At 33.5% G+C, this 20,105-nt stretch overlaps 2 protein-coding genes across 5 annotated transcripts; one reads left to right on the top strand and one right to left on the bottom strand.

Moving 5' to 3' along the window:
* The first annotated feature begins 1,716 nt into the window (after positions 1-1,716).
* LOC100776968 (N-terminal acetyltransferase A complex auxiliary subunit NAA15) lies at positions 1,717-14,549 on the top strand. Of its 2 annotated transcripts, XM_003546235.5 has the most exons (26): positions 1,720-1,983; positions 2,760-2,838; positions 3,040-3,122; positions 3,202-3,351; positions 4,200-4,315; positions 5,369-5,474; positions 6,034-6,105; positions 6,199-6,314; positions 6,812-6,944; positions 7,370-7,447; positions 7,534-7,587; positions 7,677-7,747; positions 8,122-8,176; positions 8,266-8,361; positions 9,331-9,459; positions 9,571-9,653; positions 9,743-9,973; positions 10,300-10,432; positions 10,512-10,619; positions 11,342-11,473; positions 11,763-11,819; positions 12,174-12,271; positions 12,399-12,457; positions 12,544-12,655; positions 13,151-13,251; positions 13,771-14,549. In XM_003546235.5, exons 1-26 carry the CDS (start codon positions 1,933-1,935, stop codon positions 13,971-13,973), a joined length of 2,706 nt encoding a protein of 901 aa, XP_003546283.1. In that variant the 5' UTR covers positions 1,720-1,932; the 3' UTR covers positions 13,974-14,549. The 2 variants fall into 2 exon arrangements, with proteins under 2 accessions (XP_040865709.1, XP_003546283.1); XM_041009775.1 differs by lacking the exon at positions 13,771-14,549 and having other exon boundaries at positions 1,717-1,983; positions 13,128-13,234.
* Positions 14,550-15,504: 955 nt separating this feature from the next.
* Positions 15,505-19,670, bottom strand: LOC100819729 (E3 ubiquitin-protein ligase At1g63170). 3 transcript variants are annotated; one of them, XM_003546230.5, is made up of 5 exons: positions 19,521-19,670; positions 18,096-18,939; positions 16,570-16,695; positions 16,197-16,488; positions 15,505-16,065 (listed from the first exon to the last, which is right to left on the bottom strand). In XM_003546230.5, exons 2-5 carry the CDS (start codon positions 18,764-18,766, stop codon positions 15,880-15,882), a joined length of 1,275 nt encoding a protein of 424 aa, XP_003546278.1. In that variant the 5' UTR covers positions 18,767-18,939; positions 19,521-19,670; the 3' UTR covers positions 15,505-15,879. The 3 variants fall into 3 exon arrangements, with proteins under 3 accessions (XP_003546278.1, XP_040865728.1, XP_040865727.1); XM_041009794.1 differs by having other exon boundaries at positions 18,096-18,932; positions 19,521-19,614; XM_041009793.1 differs by having other exon boundaries at positions 18,096-19,613.
* Positions 19,671-20,105: the final 435 nt, after the last annotated feature.

The raw sequence follows: 20,105 nt of genomic DNA, 5'->3' as shown, positions 1-20,105 counted from the left end.
CACTTGAGATAATCACTGAATAATACAAGTTAAATACACATATCAATTTAAATTATTATGTGTTTTTATGCATAAGTTAAATACTACACTTACTTTATTAATTTTATTGTTATTTTGTATATTTCAAATTTTTTTTTAGTAAATATTGTTTAAATGTTTAGTTCCTTTAAATAAAAATAAAGATAAAAACATGACATCAATTAGATTAAAAAAATCAATTAAAAATTGTCATGTTTCTTATACAAACATTTATGCCTATTATTGCAAATAAATAAAAATTGAAATCCAAATAAGAAGACCCAAATTTTCCACTTAGTGCATCACATAAGTAAAAAATTAATAATAATTAAATAAAATATGGCACAATCTTGTTATTCTCAACAGATTTTAATTAAAAAAATGAGTATTTAAAATAGTATCTCAGAAGGTGTGTTATTAACAGTTATTTTAAAATAATGACGTGAGAAGATGTGTCACACATTATATATTTTTTCATGCTTAAAACATCACCCTTCTTGTTCTCTTTTTTCCTTTTATTTGTTTCATTCTTTTATATATCTTGTGACTGAATAGTCATAGACAGGATACATTGAATAAAAAAAGAGACCTAAGAAATATTAGGGCAAGAGATGAAATGGTAGTGAACCATGAAGGAGGAAGGACAGGACTCGCGAGTATTGGAAATAGATTGACGATTGTGTCAAGATTCGAGGAAAGGAGGAAAGGACATTGAACAATGACAATGACAACAAGGATTTTGCGATGAGACTAGAAATCCTCCTAAGGACTTCACAACTCCATGTAATTAAATGAGTACCATGCTAGACTTCTAATAAATGCTTCATAATGAATTAATTATGTATATTGATTTATCTTAATTTTCAATTCTTTTGATGCAAGATAGGAGGAGGGTTGCCAAATTGGGTTGAACATGGACTAACCTGGTTAATTTCAATACAAAACATGAAAATTTAGTCTTAAAATCATTTTGGCATAATCAAAATTTAGTGGCCTGTAGCGATGAAAGGACGCATGAGCTCACTGACTTGAAATATGAAAAACAATGCATACATAATTTGTTTGACAAAAAATGGTAAGATTTTTTTTTAAAGATTGGCATAATTTACTTTGATAACTACTTTCATGTGTCATTATTATGGTTAATTGTATATTTTTGCTTGCAGAAAGATTGATTTAGATTGATTTTTTTTTTGAAAAGAAATATTGCTAAGGCTTAAAAATCACAAGGAAAATTAGTACAAGCATAATTAGCCTTTAAGGCATTAGAAACAAAATCAAGAACCACATCAAAAGTGCAACTTGGGCACATAAGGCCAAAATCATGCTTAACCAATGCATATGCAACTTGACTCGCCTCACGCAGTACATGAATTCAGAGTACAAGACCTCTATATTGATTTTTTTTTTGGAAGGCAAATGAAGCTCATATTAGGAAAATGAATATTTTACACATTCATATAATTAAAAAATACTAGTATGTTATTTATGTCGTTAAAAATTAAAGCATAAAATATAAAATATACCAACATATTTTTAAATTATATTATTTTTTGTCACAATTAAATCAATCAAATTCCGATTTAACACAAGAATATGACGAGTGAATGACCCATTATAGACCGACCCGAACCGACGACAGGTGTTGTAAATTAGTAATTTGGGGTGAGTGTGGAAGTTAACCGCACGCGGGCGCACAGACACGCACAATGTTCTTGCGCAGTAAATATTATTCTTAGAAGCAAAGAAAAAAAGGAGCAAAGCACGTAGTGGTTCGGTTCCTTGCTTCTTGCTGACAATAGGGTTGCACTTGCACTGCACGCACGCCATCCACAACTGAGCCCTCTTTCTCTTCTTCGCTTCGCTTCCGCCAAAAAGCACACACTCTCACTATCAGTCTCTGCCACCGCAACAATGGGTGCTTCTCTTCCTCCCAAAGAGGCCAACCTCTTCAAGCTTATTGTTGTAAGCTTCCTCTCTCTCTCTCTCTCTCTCTTATTTTATGCTCGATCCAACTTCTATCACTTTCTCCTGCTTCCGCTATTGTTTCTTCTCCATCTCAAAACCCTAGATTATCTTCTTATTCCCTTCTTTCTTCGCTGACAATCCGATAAAGACTTTATAGAAATTAAATACAAAAAATTTTTAAAAATCGGAGCATTCCGTTACTGTGATTTGTGAGGTTCACCGCTGTGTTGTATTTCAGCTCTTCTGTAAGTTAGAGCGGGATTGGAAGTTCCCGAACTCGCGCGTTGAGTTTATTGCATTCTCTCTCTGTTCCTTTTGTTTTTCTCTTTCTCCTTGCGACTATGGGAAGCAGTAATGAATTGTGAATTGCTGTCACCTGGACTATGGATGGGATTTTTTTTTTATCAATGTGACGCACAGACAACCTGACGTAATCAATAATGGAATAAATGGAGATTATGATTTTTGAAGAAGGGTATAGTGAATTCTTTGCTTTGAATATGCTGGGCATTGTGAAAGACTTGAAGGAAGTTTCTGTAGATAAATAGCTATGTTATATGATCTAACTTTCAGATTATACCCGTGGAATTCCTTCCAGTAGCAGTGTTTTGGAGTTCGGTTTTCTCAATATGTGGAAGCAAATGTGTGCATACTGCTTTATATAATTAAATTTTAATCATCTTGGCTATTGGCAAATTTATAAGCAACTGAAGGGGTGTGGTTGGGGTCTACTTATACGTGGGGCTTAATTTTACTTGTTTGCAATGCTGCAGAAATCCTATGAAACCAAACAATACAAAAAGGGCCTCAAAGCAGCCGATGCCATTTTGAAAAAATTCCCTGACCATGGAGGTATAACTTTTTAGTACTTGTTTGTCCATGCCTTTCCTTTCTTGTCAGGGGATATTTTATTTCCTTTTAAATGAGTAACACAAAAAATGATTTTTTTTTTCATTTTCTTACAGAAGTTGTTTTCTCTTTCCATCTTTTAATTATTTAGTTTCATTGTGTTTTTTTCTTACTTATGTGTCTGTTCCCCCTTCTGGTTGATAGAAACTTTGTCAATGAAGGGTTTGACATTAAATTGCATGGATCGTAAGTCTGAGGCATATGAACTGGTTCGCCAAGGTTTGAAGGTTGGTTGCCTTTGATTTTGCACCATTTATCAATCTTCCAGCCAATATTTGTCAGCTTAATTTTCTTTTTCTGGTGCAGAATGACCTTAAAAGTCATGTTTGCTGGCATGTTTATGGTCTCCTGTATCGGTCAGATAGAGAATACAGGGAAGCAATAAAGTGTTATCGAAATGCATTGAAAATAGATCCTGACAATATTGAAATCTTGCGGGACTTATCACTTTTACAGGTAGCATATTAAGTCCTTTTGCTTCTACTTGCTTTGTATTAGCATATGTAAACTTATAAAGTCTCTCAATCTCTCTCTCTGCAATGTCTTTTACTTTGACGTTAGTTTTCCTATGCTGGCATTATCTATGATGATCATAAACACATAGCTTCATGTTATTATTATTGTTTGTTGGTGTGGAGGAAAGTTTATCGTGAACTTTGTCCTTTAATTTACCATGATTGCCAACAATGGTACTTTCATGATACCATAATTTCCTTTCTAAGTTCATTTATGACTATTGGTGAAGCTCATAGGTAGTTAGGTACTTAAGCTAGAAATTACTGCCCTTCTGTCACCTACTCAAATCAAATTCAATATAAATTTTTCTAGAATTATTTTTTTCATTAAACTTAGGTAGGACTAACTATAAAGGTGAAAGAAAAATCTCTCTCCAGCCTTTTTCCATGGCATAACCAAAGGTCACATCACTGGAGAGTCCGGAGGATGCAGTTGAAGATAAAAATAAGAAAAAACTGATTTTAAGTGAATTTTCTTTATTGCACAATTCACACTTAGTTAAATGGTTTATATACACAGATTAATATTAATACAGAATACAATTCAGAAGAAGGGCAATTAAACTATGTCAATTTCCTATTGAATCTAAGCTGCTCAATGAACTAAAGCTAATTGGAAAGTGGATTGTAATTAAGTTATTTGTAATTCCAAGTTCCAACAGATACAAATATTTTGCAGAGATATTTTACTGTATCACTTTCATATTTCACAATTACAGTGAGTGAATTCTTCTATAATGTATTTAATGTTTTGATCCATGTGAATGTGCTTTTACTTCTCACTGTCAGGCTCAAATGCGAGACTTAACTGGCTTTGTTGAGACACGACAACAACTTCTGACGCTCAAGTCAAATCATCGCATGAACTGGATTGGCTTTGCTGTTGCACATCATTTGAACTCTAAGTATGATTTTTGTTTATATAAAATTAAATGCTTTATCCTAATGATAGCTGCTTGAGCTGCCTTTTTACTAAATAATATATAATATATGACCTAAGGATTATCTTCTTAAATGTTGTTTTCACTATTTCAAGTATGAATCATTGAAAACTAGAAAACAGAGTAAAAACAAGGCAGCATTTTTGTAATTATTTCTAAAAACAGGAAATAAAAATAGGAAATGTTTTCCCTAGCTGAACATGCCCTTAGTTTGTCAATGTTCCTATCATTTAATTTGTTGATGCTTTTGAGATAATGTAATTGGTTGCTATATTTAATCTATGTTAGTAAACTTACCCATGCCTTTAATTGCTTTGTTGTCCTGATCACATTTTATTTCAGGATCTATAGAAATATGACATTTGAGAAAAAAATAACTAGTGTTTATTGAAAGTGAATGTGAAGTCTGATTACAGAGAGGAGAGTCAAAAGACTCTTATTTATGCATGATAGGTTTGAGATACTATCTTCTAACTAAATCATAACAGGATTCAACTGTCATAACTAACTGACAGCTGGCATAATTAACGTGAGAGCTTACTCAGCTTGTTTGTACATAGTTACACAGAATGTAGCCAAGACTACTGACTAACTACATACTCTATCAGCTTCTTAGAACAAAGAAAATTATTGGTTAAGGTCATGAATTTGGTGATCTCTATGTTCTTGATACAGAAAATATTCCTAAATGTCCTAAAAATAATTATGAAAATTCTGGAAAAATATAATTAACATGCAATGCTTCATAAACAAGGTATATTTTCCCCATTTTTTGGGGGAGGCAGGGGGGGTTGTTGAGTGGGTGTGTTATTCTTGTAGGGTCTAAGGATGTGATGAGACTTGGTAATGTTGTGGGTGGAGATTTTGGATCCGATGTTGTTTGAATTGCTCTGAAATCAAAATTCCGCTGTTAAGCTTTGGATCATGCTAGGAACCAGGCTTCAGTATTGGTAGTTATCCAAATGGCATAATTTTATTTTGATAGTTTGTTGTACTGACCATTTTAATATGAAACAGTGCATCAAAGGCTATTGAAATTCTGGAAGCGTATGAAGGGACATTGGAAGATGATTATCCTCCAGAAAATGAACGGTGTGAGCATGGGGAAATGCTTTTGTATAAGGTCTTTCCTCTGGCTGTTGCTGCAGCTATTTCTTATTTAATGCATATAGCATAATGCCTCTTCACATAATTTTTGTTTGATGTAACTTTTACCTCAATTATCTTTTTCTATAAGATGATAGGATTTTAAATGGGAAATGGATCCTCCCCATTTCTTCCATTTTTATAAGCTTTTAGAAAAATAAATCAAATGGGGATGATGCACACTTTATGAGAAGTAACATTTATTTTCTCAAAAGCTTAGTAATGGAAGAAATGGAGAGGATCCAAACCCTTTTAAATGGGCTTTCACCATTTGTGAGTTTTTGTATATGCCAATGATAGCCTTTATGCATTATAGCCATTATGAATCAAATAGAGAAATTTCTCAACATCTATAGTTACATCACTTACATGTTTTGGATATCTTGTTCGAGGTAAATTGTGTTTTGTTGAATGTGATTATTTCTGCTGTCACTAGATGTGCATGTTTAGGAACATGAATTCTTTTATATTGTTCATATGCCACTATTAATATTTCCCTGACATGGTGATTTTCTGCATCAAATGTATTCATCCAGATCTCCTTGTTAGAAGAATGTGGATTTTTTCAGAAAGCTCTGGAGGAGTTGCAAAAGAAAGAGTTAAAAATTGTATGTGTGTTTTATTGATTGAGGTAATTTGATAATTTAACTCGTTATGAATGAGAAGTATGATATCTTACCTGTTTCTGATTATGTCTTTAGGTTGATAAGCTTGCTTATAAAGAACAGGAGGTTTCACTTCTAGTTAAGCTTGCCCACTTAGAAGAAGGGGAGAAATTGTACCGGAAATTACTTTCCATGAATCCTGACAATTATAGGTGAACTTTCTGGCTACATACATTTTAGGTTTGAATGCCTCAATTGCAATGTCTGTTTAGATGTACATTTTAGGTTTTTGCCACTATGTTTCCTTTTTTGCTTTAGCTACAGCAGAAAAGGATATTTAGATGCCTTAATCCTTATTTTTAAAAGCTTAAAACCTTTTCTAAAACAAGAAATGGATACACCCCATAATTTTTTTTGATCTGTGGGAATCGAAGACAGTGTCAGGGGTTTACAATAAGTCATGCACCTTGCTCAACCAACTGAGCTAGACCCCCTTGACAGATAGACCACATAATGTTTCATTTTATTGTTTATATTTCATCAATGTCTCCAAAATGTTTTGGGTCATAGATTCTTTAGTTCATTTTAATGGCGCATAATGGTTGTCTAATAACTCCCTTTTCTTGATATTCAGTTTGTATTATCTTGTATACAATCTTACTGACTAGTTGAAGCTAAACAATTATCTGTGCTTCATGTTAATGCTCAGATATTATGAAGGCCTCCAAAAATGTGTTGGATTATATTCAGAAAATGGCCATTATTCTCTTGATGAAATAGATCAGTTAGATGCCTTGTACAGAACACTTGGGCAGCAATATAAGTGGTCTTCTGCTGTTAAGGTAAGGGCTGCCAATTCTTGTAGTTGTATACCACATTTACTTTATAGCTTTCTTTCAGCCTCACAATCTGGCATTTAATTATTATTGTAACATTATTTGTGCAAAAGGAGAACCCCCTCCCCCAGTATGGTGATTTCCTGTTGAATGGTTAACTGTGAAATGGTAGGCTAGTTTACAGGCCTAACTCAACCCTACATAATCGGCTTGTAAGGTGAGGGTTGCTGCCCGCTTATATACACTATTTTGGCCATATCTCTAGACGATGTGGAATTTGTGTGTCTTCGAATGATTTATAATACATTTCAGTTGGATTTGTGGCGGCACAATGTTAATATTTTTATCTTATCAGCATGAGTAATACTATTTGAGCCCATTTTTTAAAATGAAGCTTGTCCCACACTGTTATTTACTAATTTTTTTTTCAGAGAATACCACTCGATTTTTTACAAGGTGACAAATTTCAAGAAGCAGCAAATAATTATATTAGGCCCCTCCTCACTAAGGTATAAACAGACCTTTTTTTTGTGTGATAATTCTGCCTACTTTACTATCAAAATTAAATTGGGATTTCTTTTTGTGTTGCCTATAGGGAATTCCATCTCTTTTCTCTGATCTTTCTTCGTTATACAATCAACCCGGGAAGGTCAGCATTATTAAAATTAAATAGTTTGGGTTTTTTTGGTTGTGTTATTGTATGCTATTTGTGACGCTCTGATTTTCCTCACTCTCCAGGCAGACATTTTGGAACAAATCATTCTTGAGATAGAGAGTTCAATTAAGACCACTAGTCAATACCCTGGAGGGTAGGAATTAAAATATGCTTGTTAACATACATGTTATAAACTTGTGATTAGGATGCTCATATAGTACAAGTGTAAGCTTGAAACTTTTTTTTTTCTGATATCAAATTTGGTGCTTATGTTAATGTTTATTGTGTTAGGAGTGAGGGGGAGAAAATTAATAAGCAATTCAGTGGCTTTATATGTTATGAAGAATGTCCTTTTCATAAATGTTGTATTTGATAAGTCAATATCCAATTACAAAGACCTGAAATAAGTTATAAAGACAATTTCCAATTACAATTGAATGGAAAAGAGTCTTATTGTAAGTTTACATTAAAGTTTTGATGCTTTGGAACTTTTATTGTACAACTAACCAATCTTCATCGTGTATCCAGGATGGAAAAAGAGCCACCTTCAACTCTTATGTGGACTTTGTTCTTGTTGGCTCAGGTTTGTGCATTTTTTAGATGATGTTTTGATACATTTTTTTGTGGGTTCCTCCATATTTTTTTCTACTCAGTGAATTTTTGTTTGTGCAGCATTATGACAGACGGGGCCAATATGAAATTGCTCTTTCTAAAATCAATGAGGCTATTGATCACACACCTACCGTCATTGATCTGTATTCAGTCAAGGTTTTGCTTATATTTCTAAGTAGTTCCCTGCTTGTTTCAGATTTTTTTCTTTTCTACGTAGTCCTTGCATTATATAAATTTGTGTGCACATATGTGCATTTGTGGTTATGTGTCTATAAATTTGTACTCTAGTTAACAGAATATAACCACCAATTAAATAACACTTAACTCTGTGATTTGCCTAATTAACTATAATAACTGCTATTAGCATAAATAAATTACATAGCCATACTAAGACATGTAAATCACCAGTTACTGTTGACTATTACATTTGGTGGATCCAATCACATGACTGTCTTCAATGTACAATTTTTGGTGTATTTCTCTGCAATTGTTTTGTTAAACAGTATTTATTTGCCTTCATGGTGTTTAGAATGTCATTTCAAGCAATCTGTTATTCTGTAAATGCTTTTGATTCGTCTGCTATATTTTGCTCTTGAAATATATAAAAAAAAGTTCAAATGCCAGTTATGTATTTATTTCTTCAGTGAAGAATATAAATGAGACAAAACAAGATGAGATATTCTATATCTTGCCAAATAAATCAATTTCCAAGTATTGTTGAACGTGAAATTGTAAAACATGTTCAATTCTCTTTTTCTATAAAAAAAAATGATGATATCTTAATCTAATAATATCAAATGCTATCCAATAAAGGCACCAAAACATAATATGTTCTAGCTATTCAAATGGTAACATGTACCTTCAAAGATTTAGAATTATGGAGAGGAAAGTTTTGCAGAATTTTTTTTACAAAAAACTGCTTTATTATCTCTGGAAACTTTTCGCTGTTATAGAGAAAAACTGAGGCAAGTTAAATGATTAAATGACAAGTAATGTTTTTAATATCAACTATTAGTGAAAATGAGTTAATAAAGTTGGGATTAGTGGTGACTTGCAACTTGCATTAACAGTCAATAGCATGTGGAAAAGCTTGTTGAATGATTTTTGCATGTTTTCGTATAACAGAGTCGGATACTGAAGCATGCTGGTGATTTGGTTGCTGCTGCTGCATTTGCAGATGAGGCTAGGTGTATGGATCTTGCCGATCGTTATGTTAATAGTGAATGTGTTAAGCGCATGCTGCAGGCTGATCAGGTTTTTTCTATCTATATATTTGAATTTCATTCACACTCGAGTGCTGTAATATGTGTAGTTTTCTCTTTTGCCTGTTCTGATTTTCTTTTGGTCTGTTCCCTTGATATCCAGGTGGCTTTGGCAGAAAAAACTGCTGTGTTGTTCACAAAAGATGGTGATCAACACAACAACCTGCATGATATGCAGTGCATGTGGTTTGTATCTAATCATGTGTAATATCATGTACTTGCAAGCAATATTATGGTTTCATTTTGTAACACATTGTAACATTTATATTTTGAAGGTATGAGCTTGCCGGTGCTGAAAGCTATTTTCGCCAAGGTAATCTTGGAATGGCTCTCAAGAAATTTCTGTCCGTGGAGAAGCATTATGCAGATATTACAGAAGATCAATTTGATTTTCATTCATACTGCTTAAGGAAAATGACATTGCATACATATGTTGAAATGCTTAAATTTCAAGACCAATTGCATTCACATGCATACTTTCATAAAGCAGCTGCTGGAGCAATCAGGTGAATATATGCAGTTTTTAATTGGTTTACTGCATCAGTTGTTGTGCTAGTAAGTGTTATGCAGTGCTTTGTGGAACTGCATACTGCACATGCATTGGGAAACTGAACAGTGATTTATTTGTAAATTGTTTCCCTGCCTTCCCTTCCTTGAGAGGTCAAGAGTTTCTCTTTTATGCATCATGTTTTGGTGTGTGCTTAGAATTGTGAATTAAGACAGCATCAATTTGGGACTGCTTTAACATTTCAGCCTAAATTCATATATGCAAATGAAATTTCCTTCTGATTTTGCATTTATGATCTCTTGCTTGTAATATTTGGAGCTGCAGATGTTATATCGAATTGCATGATTCTCCTCCAAAGTTGACAACAGAGGAAGATAATGATCTGTCTAAGTTGCTTCCTTCTCAAAAAAAGAAAATGAGGCAAAAACAGAGGAAGGCAGAAGCAAGAGCTAAGAAAGTAATAATCCTTGTTTTTTCTTCTGTGGGGAAATTCTTGTTGGAAAAGTATTCATGCTATTGTTTTCCCCCCTTTTTAGGAGGCAGAAGAAAAAAATGAAGAATCAAGTGCTGGTGGGATATCAAAGTCTGGAAAACGGCATGCAAAACCTGTTGATCCGGATCCATGTGGTGAAAAATTGTTGCAGGTTAAATTTCAATACTTTTGTTTTCTTTTAGTATGCAAAAAGTATAGGTGAGTATAACCTGTTAAGAACCAACTCTTCCAAAAGATTAAGATGCTATGTGGAGCCGTGGAGGCTCATCATGACAGTAAATATTATCTTTAACATGACACCTCTGTCCTCATGCTAGTGCTCTTTGGATTTTAAGTATGGATATTGCCCATGCCTACTCTAACTTGTGTAGATTTTTTTTTTAATAATTTGAAGAATGGGGTGGCAAGAACTGATACCACATCATGTTCCAGCATTCCCTAAAATATGTTTTGTGAAGGCTTATGAAAGGCTTTATTATATCTCTTAAAAAATCTCATTATTCTAAATATGGATCCTTGAACAATATTTCAATGTGATTCTTGTGACTCTGGTAGTTTCTTAGGCTGTGTGTGTGAGTATTCTGGTGGTTTTGCATGAGGGGTCCATGTATGTGTGCACAATAGGTTCATGGTTAAAATGCCTTGTTGAATCCAATGACAGCTTTTATTCATTACTCTGCATGTATTAATAAAATCAACCTAATTCATTATTTGGTTTATCAATGTCTAATCAACAGTGAAATGTTTCTGTGAAAATTCAATGATACATTTCCCGGAAATTATTGTGATAAATTATGCTTATTGAGTTATTGTAATTGTTAAGGCTGATATTGTACTGTTTATTGTGCTGTTGTGCAATTTTCTCCTGCTTAGGTCGAAGATCCTTTGTTGGAAGCCACAAAATACTTGAAGCTGCTGCAGAAGAACTCACCTGATTCATTGGAGACACACTTTCTCTCTTTTGAATTATATATGAGAAAACAGAGGATTTTGCTTGCATTCCAGGTAAAAATATGTAAAATGAGAAGTCAAGGTTTTTTTTTTTGAGCTGGGGGATACAGCTTCCTAGCTAATTAATTTGTAAGGCTAGTAATTTATTTGAATTAACAGTCTGGGCTGTCTTGCTTGACATATTTTTGGGGGATCTATGCTGTGATTTTATGCTTATTAATTGAATATTTATATGTTACTTTTCATATCATAACATTATAAAACTTATTAGTTGTTACACTTTCTCTTTTTAGAATATTATGCCAGTTAAAATGTGTTTTGTTCTCAATCTTTTGACTTGTAGGCTGTGAAGCAATTACTGAGGTTGGATGCTGAACACCCTGATTCTCATCGTTGCTTGGTATGCTCTTTTCTGAAAAACAAATCAATTTTATGTCACTGGGATTACAAAGTTGAGGATTTTAATGATTATCAATATCAAAACACTACATAATAATATCTGAGGATACTTGTGAAATTCTTTTTTTTTTTTAATTTGTTTATGTTTAGCTTTTAGTACATGCAAATTGGATAATCTTCAAAAATCATTCCTTTGAGTTTGGTGCAAGGTGCTTGTGGTTCCCCCTCCCTTTTGTCTTATTTTTATTATCCCGTTTTTTAGGATATCTGTCCTCTCCTTTTTTGGTTTCTTCCTCCTCCATTAAGGAAAATGATTCTTTCGGCAGTCATTCATTTTTAAGTTCACATGTTGCAGATTAAATTCTTCAATAAAGTAGGATCTATGATTGCTCCTGTGACTGACAGTGAGAAACTCATTTGGAGTGTCTTAGAAGCTGAGCGCCAAACTATTAGGTTCTCTTGTGCTCTTATTTACATTTTACACCCCTTTTATTGTCTTCTGGGGCGCTGGCATATTCTTTTTTTTTATTATTAATTTATGATTTAATGTTAACTTTGTTTGGTTATTCTTTTTATGCAGTCAGCTGCATGGTAAATCTCTGTTTGAGACAAATAACTCTTTCCTTGAAAAACATGAAGGTGTTATACTCAGCATTAACATGAGCATTTGTTGATGATCCATATATTTCAAGCTTGATTATGAAGATTTCTTATTCTGTTTACAGATTCTTTGACGCATAGAGCTGCTTTTGGAGAAACGTTATATATTTTGGATCCCAACAGAAGGTCTGAAGCCGTCAAGTTGATCGAAGGGTCACCAAATAATATTGTGCCAACGTAATGTTCTTACACCACCTCAAGTTTCATGCTATTAAGCATTAACACAACATTGTGTCATGTCTTCAAACTGGTACACCACTCTCATGCATGTGATGCACACCTGTTTTGGATTTGGAAATTTTCATATTTCATACTTTAGCATGGCTTGACATGTCTCAGCATTCTATTCACATTTTGACTGTCTGGCTAAAAAAGCTAACTGAAATTTATTGCCTCACCTAGCTAGTATTGAGCTTGTCACTTGATCCCCCATGAATGAAAGAAATGAGACAGGAGAATCTTGCGTAGATCAGACACTTAGGTAGACTGTATGTATTAGAGAGAGTGAAAGAGAAACTTATTTGATCATTCTTGGGGTTTGCCATATGCAAATGTTTATGTTTTGGGCAGTGTTATTCATAGACTCAAGTCTCTGTTTTTATTCTAAACTCAGTTTTGGTTTTCTCATTTGACTAATGGTAATATTTAGTCATGCAATATTTTGTTTAATAGAAATGGAGTGCTTGGACCAATCAGGGAATGGAAACTTATAGATTGTGTTGCAGTTCATAAACTTCTTGGAACAGTTCTTGTTGATCAGGATGCTGCATTAAGTAAGTATCGTTGGGATTTTGTTTTGCTTAATTTTTTTTATGTTAAATGGCTTTAAATACAGACTAGTGCATATGATGAGCTTTTGGGAGAAATTGTGTATGATGGTGCTTGTGATTTCCTAGAGTAATGTATATTTGCTTTCTTATATAAACAATTTACTGATTGCTCTGAGGAGATCCAGATTTTTTTAAGGAAAAAAATGATAAAGAAATAAAAATGTTACATTGTAACGGAAATTTATGTTTTCTTTAATGACTGCATAAGGGAATTTAATTTGTAATTTTCACTATTTTCTTCTGAAATTTGAATTTGTATATCTGCTTGCTATTTGTCTGTCTGTTTGTTATTGTTGACACCCACATTGACATTGTAATGATGCATCACAGGAACTTGAAAACTGTGTCTTTATATAATACTCTAATAACTGCTATTTCCATTTAGAATAGCCAGAGGAGAATCCCCAAAGTAGATACAATATTTGATACTCTTAAATTTGGAAATGGTAAATTTGCTTGCAGGATGGAAAGTGCGTTGTGCTGAGCTTTTCCCATACTCCACGTACTTTGAGGGCAGTCGCAGCTCTGCCTCTCCCAACTCTGCCTTTAATCAGATACGCAAGAGCTCTGAAAATGGGAGTTCAAACCATTCGGTGGGTGATCACAATGCGGAATCCGGCACATCAAATGGCAAACTAGAGGCATTCAAAGATCTCACTATCTGACAAAGTTGAACAGGGGCTAAAAAAATGGTTTGCAAGTAATACCTAGTTTGGACTTTGGATGCCTGGTAATCCAAGCTGCATTTGAATCCCCACCTAAACTAGGCTGCAGTTCCCGACAAGGTTCATACTAAGTTTTGGTGCCGGTGTTATCAAATTCTGAACACAAGTCACGGATGTATTTTCTTTTCACGAGTTCTCCCTCTCCAAACTTACATGTGTTCGTTCCATTTGCAAATGTGTATAATTTTACCGCAATTATGTTTTAGGGTTGAATTTTTTATTCTCACCCTTTTTTTTCCCGAGATGTTTAGAGAGAAGGCTCCAAGGATTTGCAATTTAGTCCAAGTTTTACTATTTAGGTAGCAGGGAGAGCTAAAGAAATTTTAAGTTTCTGGTCCTGCATTCGGCCAGCACATATACACACCGAGAGCATGTAGTACTTTTCCTATTTGTTGGCTTATTTATCATGTATTAATTATTTAATGTGAGAATTTTGCCTTAGATTCCATGTGAAATATCTGCCGATGGTTGAGAAGACTTGTAAGAGTTATGATTAAAAATGGAATTTACAGACAAGTGGATTTGTACTTGGTTCAGATATTAGTTTAATTTGAAAGCCTTTTGAAGTTGGATTATAAAGTTGAATATCAAATTTCGTCTTTATTCATACCTTTAGTCTTAGATTTTTTTTTAAAATTCAGCTGTTTTGCATAGCAATTATTTGTTGGCCAAAAATAAATCATAATGTAAGTTATATGACCTCTTTTTAAGATAGTCTTTGGTCAGAGAAAAATGGTCATATTTTGCACCGACTTAAGTTGGGTGCATATTTGCCAATTTTATTTTTTTTTAGGTTTAAATATATTTTTAATCTTTGATAAATTGATACTTTTTATTTTTAGATTTAAATATATTTTTAATCTTGATAAATTGATACTTTTTTATTTTTAGGTTTAAATATATTTTTAATCTTAATAAATTGATACTTTTTTATTTTTAATTCATGTAAAGTTTATTTTTCTAATTTTAATTCTTGTGAGCTTGCAATTTTTTCTTTAATTATGATTTTTATAAGCGTAAACTTAAAGAGAATATTAATAAAAAAGTAGAATCTTAAAAGACATTAAAAAAACATCAACGTACAAAAACCAAAATAAAAAAAATGATAAATTAAGAACTAAAATTTAAAAAAAATGAAGTTATAATAAACATATTTAGGCCTTCCTTTTATTTCTGCAGCTCGTTTAAATTGATGATTGCATATGTATGTGGTAAATAAGTTTGATAGTAAATTGATCAGGTTAATACAAAGCAGTGAAAGCACGTATTTATTCTGACATTATAACGGGCCAATGATTAAAATAATAAATTGATAATGTTTATACTTCAAACAGATAAGACAAGTTTAGTTGAAGTAGGTGGTATTAGGACATCGAATGAAAAAAATAAAATTAATAAATGCTTCAAATTCAAACAAATATGAACCGATGCCAAGCTAGTGGAAGCAGGTGGTTGGGTTGACATCATCATCGCGATATAAAAAATAGTAACATTTAACAAAAACATTCAGCTCATTTTACAGTTTTAAATTAAAAAAAAAAAATTAACATTTTCACTAGAAATTGTTATATATACAGAACTGATAAACGAAGAAAGATTTGAAACATCCTATTTTCTACAAACAATACTTGGTGAGTATGTAAAACCGGTGAAAAAAGCGCAAAAAGAGAGGTGACCAGAGCGGGTAGAAACACATTCTCAACCTTTCACTAGCACGTAACATCACATGTTTAAAGGAATTACTTGATTTGCATCTATCCTTGGATCTCACCTTGAAAGCAGAATCCAAAAGTTTGATGATGTACACTTGAAAAGCTGCAACTTGATGGGGGATACGTGCCTTCAGCTACGTACTGGAGTTCCAGGCTGAAGGGGACCCTCCATTACTCGTACCAACTTCGTTTTTACAAAGAGGGCAGGTTGCATTTATCTTTAACCATTTGTCAACACACATTACGTGGAAAAAGTGAGAGCAAGGTAACTCTCTAAGCTCGTCATCATCTGCATATTTTGCTAAGCAAATGCAACAAACCTGCAACAAAATTCAGAAATTTATCAAAGTTCCATTAAAAGATGTGGCATTCTCCACATTACAGGATCACAAATCATAACAAAACCTACAATTCATAACTTTAAAACAATATAGTCAACCATTAGACTTACAGCGTCTTCTCCTGAAATCATTCGCTCCTTTTCTGTCCCTGCAGCCAAAATTCCACCTTCATCTATAGCTGCATTGACATCCTGGTCATCACCATTTTCATTGTTCTTCAATTTGAACTTGAATATCGGTAACGCATTAATTGATTCTACTGTTGCTCCTCTATTCTGAGAAAAATCCTCTCGAATGCCCAAAACAGAAATTATACAAGGTAGGCAGCAACAAATAGTTGCACAAAGTATAAATGGCATTGCATATCCGATACAGCTAAAGGTAAGAAAAACAATACATAACCTGCATGAAATGAAGCCCAGATTATTTGAAGACTCGAGAAAGTAAAATACAGGTTGAGCAAAAACAATGAGATACAAGTACCTATACAATTGTGGAGCATCAGAAGGAGAAGTGTGACCTCCAAAGATCCAAACATTTCCTACTACAAACCAAACTGCAAAGAAGCAATCCAGGGCCATCTTGAAATGGTCTACTAATCCATTAAGCCTGCAATTTAGCAAGAAATTTCTCTGCTTAGTGTGCTAGTGATTCATTAAACATGGATAAAATTAGATTCGGCATCAAGGTTTTGTATTAAGTTGATTTGTCATTCAATAGCATGATGAGGAAATAGTGTTACAACTTCAACATATTTTAAGGTTCCTCCATCTTCCGCAGTCACCAAGCTCTAGATGAAGCTTACAAGATGTTTCATTAAGTCTGTAATTTAACAAGCAATTTCTCTGCTTAGTGCATTTCTTTGATGTGGATAAAGTTAGGCAATGTATTGTATTAGTTGGAATTTGACATCAGTAACCTCAGAGGAAACAAGATGCTACAACTTAACCACTGCAATCATACTATCATTATCATCAACAAAAAGAAATGTCACTACTGAAAAATCTGCCTTCACATCCTGTACCTTACAATAAATATCCAAACTTTTATCAACATTATAACAATTGCTTCCAGAAGTATGTTATATAAAATATATGAATCTTATTTTAATTCAAAAATAGAACAAGATGAAGAGGATTATATATAATTCAGGACATGTTAGACCATGGTCAGGTATGAAGCCTGGTCAGTGTCTATGATGTGGGAGTGGAAAACCTATTATGCACAGGTCCTTCTCTGGCCCTTTCTTGGACACTTTCAATTAGCTAAAATTCACTTCTGCATTTAACCACAATCCCATTTCCACCCAGGATGAATATTGTTGGGAGAGCAATTCAAATTTCAAATGAATGCAATGGGTGGAAAGTGTTTTTTAGCAATTTGGTAGTTATATTTTTTAGGTATTGTTCTTATCATGTATATTTAGGATGTTATAGTTTGGGTCTAAGATCATGATGCTGATAGCATTTTGATTTTTGTATTACAGTTTAGCTATATATAGAGGCAAGAATAAAAACCCAAAAGTGTGTTCGATCTAAGAACCCTAGGGTGTGTGGGTAATTCTGTTGTGTGCCGACGTTTTCCCCAACAAATATTGGGCAAAAGTACATCACAGGAATAAGGTTATTTGCCTATAACAACAAACTAGTAGAGCGTACTAAAAAAGTGTAACAATCAAAATTATTAATTTAGAAAAATTCAAAGACTAGCATGTAAGAGTTTTAGAAAATGCAAAGAAAAAAAGTCATCCATAATACAGATGTTTCATTTATCATGCTAAGATGGAAAATTAGTTCCATTACACGTCTGTTTTAGGCAGCATTCAGCATACTATATCATTATCTAATCAATGGGGATTAAAAAGGTGTGATACTCGTGATAATAAAAGGCAACTACTAAATCCCGGGATTATTTTTTCCCACCCCCTTCCACCCCCACCCCCCCCCCCCCCCCCAAAAAAATAAAAAATAAAACAAAAAGAAGAAAGAAAGAAAAGGGTAAAAAAATACCTAGAAGTAAAGGCTCCAGGCATTATAGTGTTTCTTGAGGCTGATCGTGTAGCATGACCATTCTCCTCATCTGAGACATGAGAAACATGGATGGAATTATAAGAACGATCTGGAGGATTGCTTCCAGAAGATCCTTGAGATGCTTGAGAGGTATCTTGTTCATTGCTTTGATTACGGTTTCGAAAACGCCAGTAGAGAATGGGAAGTGTGGCAACACAACCAGATGCATAGCCCACAATCCATGCAAATAATGGGGCCTGGGGATTTTCATTCCTGGACAATGACAAAACGACGATAGATGCTATGATCTGACTCACAGTGACAACAAGCTCAACAGAAATCCACAGTCCAGAATTCAATGGACTCCTTCCATGATGACCATATCCCTCACCTCTTCTCAATGAAGCTGAATTTCTAGAGTTTAATCTGGGTGCAGAAGATGATGATGTTTGATGACTGGAATTTTGTGCATCCCCAGCTGCTTGATCTTCATTCTGTGGTAAATGCATTTCAGAGTATTGATCATTACGAGATGACGTAGTTAGAGCTTCACCATTCCTTGTAATGTCAATTACATGCTGATGACCGTTATGGGTTTCTGGCTGCTCCATCAACAAAGGGTGTTGGTCGGTTTGGGTATTGCTATTTGAACCCAGGGAAGTAACATCCATCTAAATCAGAAAAGTAGAACGCAACAAGGCATAGATTAGTAGCAACAAGCTTTGCAGTCTGCACTTTTTCCAGATTTGAGTCTTGATCACGTATATAATTCCACCATAATATTCCGAACCAAATGTAGCAAGACCTTTGCACGGGGCCTTGAAAAAGGAGATTAACCTTTATCCTAATCAGGAAACCACAGATAGATAACTTTATATATTAAAATCTTGCTTCTCCCTATTCCTATAAGCTGTTTTAACCAAAGTAATCTATATCTTGCAAGTGAGAACACAATAGTGCGTTTTATAACAATAGATTATTTAGCACATCATTTACATGAAGATCTAGTACCAATAACAACAATATGTAATACCAATTCCAAAAGTAGTCCACTAAGGGTTTGAATTCAGCATAAAATAAAAAACATGGCATTAGGAACTAAATCCATGTTCACAAAATAGTTACTAAGTTAGGTAACAGTGCATTCAGAACAAAAGAGTATTCCCAGAACAAGAAACCTAGTAAATCCTAATTTCGAGTTAAACACAACACCCAATCCCACCGCATCAGTTTCATTAAGAAATTAATTAATCTGTGTCTCTTAAAGGCAACAAACACTCTGATCCGCACAACAGAAACAGCAAAACATTTGACATCCGAAACCAAAATAAAATCGAAACGAAACCTGAAAACTGAAAACAACTTTAAGTTGTGAAAATAATAAAAGACATTAGGGAATGTGAGTGTGAGGAAGAAAGTCTTTACCTGAATGATTCTAAGCTCACTGTGTCTGCCGTTTCTTTTGCTTCAGATTTTTCGATTTTTACTAAACAAACAAAAAGAGAACAAATGTTTAATGAAATGAAAATGAATACTATTATCTGTAATCTATAATTGAAAAGAAAAAAAAAAAAAAAAAACGTCTGTATCACTTAACACGTCTCTGTTAGAAAAGAAAGGAAGTGGAAACGTTGATGTCAGATGTGTGCTGTCGTGTTGATCCACGCGCTTTCTCTACCGTTAGATTTGAAGAAACGCCTTCTTCATAATTTGATGATGCGAGGGTAAGTTGATCCAACGGCAGAAAATATTCCTAATATTTTTTTATCGACCAAATACTACTTATTAGTCTTTTTTTAGTACACAATTAGAAACAATTTGTTGTTCAGTATATGATCCAATGAGATATGTTATGAGAGCAAGAGATAAGAGATATAAGATAAGAATAAAATAAATATTAATTTCATCTAATGTTTGGTACACATCTTTATATATTATATTGCGATTTCATACCTTGTATTTAACATAGACTAGATAATGATACAATAAAATACAAATTGTATTTGAATA

Source organism: Glycine max, chromosome 15, assembly GCF_000004515.6.
Source record: "Glycine max cultivar Williams 82 chromosome 15, Glycine_max_v4.0, whole genome shotgun sequence".
Taxonomy (NCBI): Eukaryota; Viridiplantae; Streptophyta; class Magnoliopsida; order Fabales; family Fabaceae; genus Glycine; species Glycine max.
This window is presented reverse-complemented; position numbering and strand designations above follow the sequence as displayed.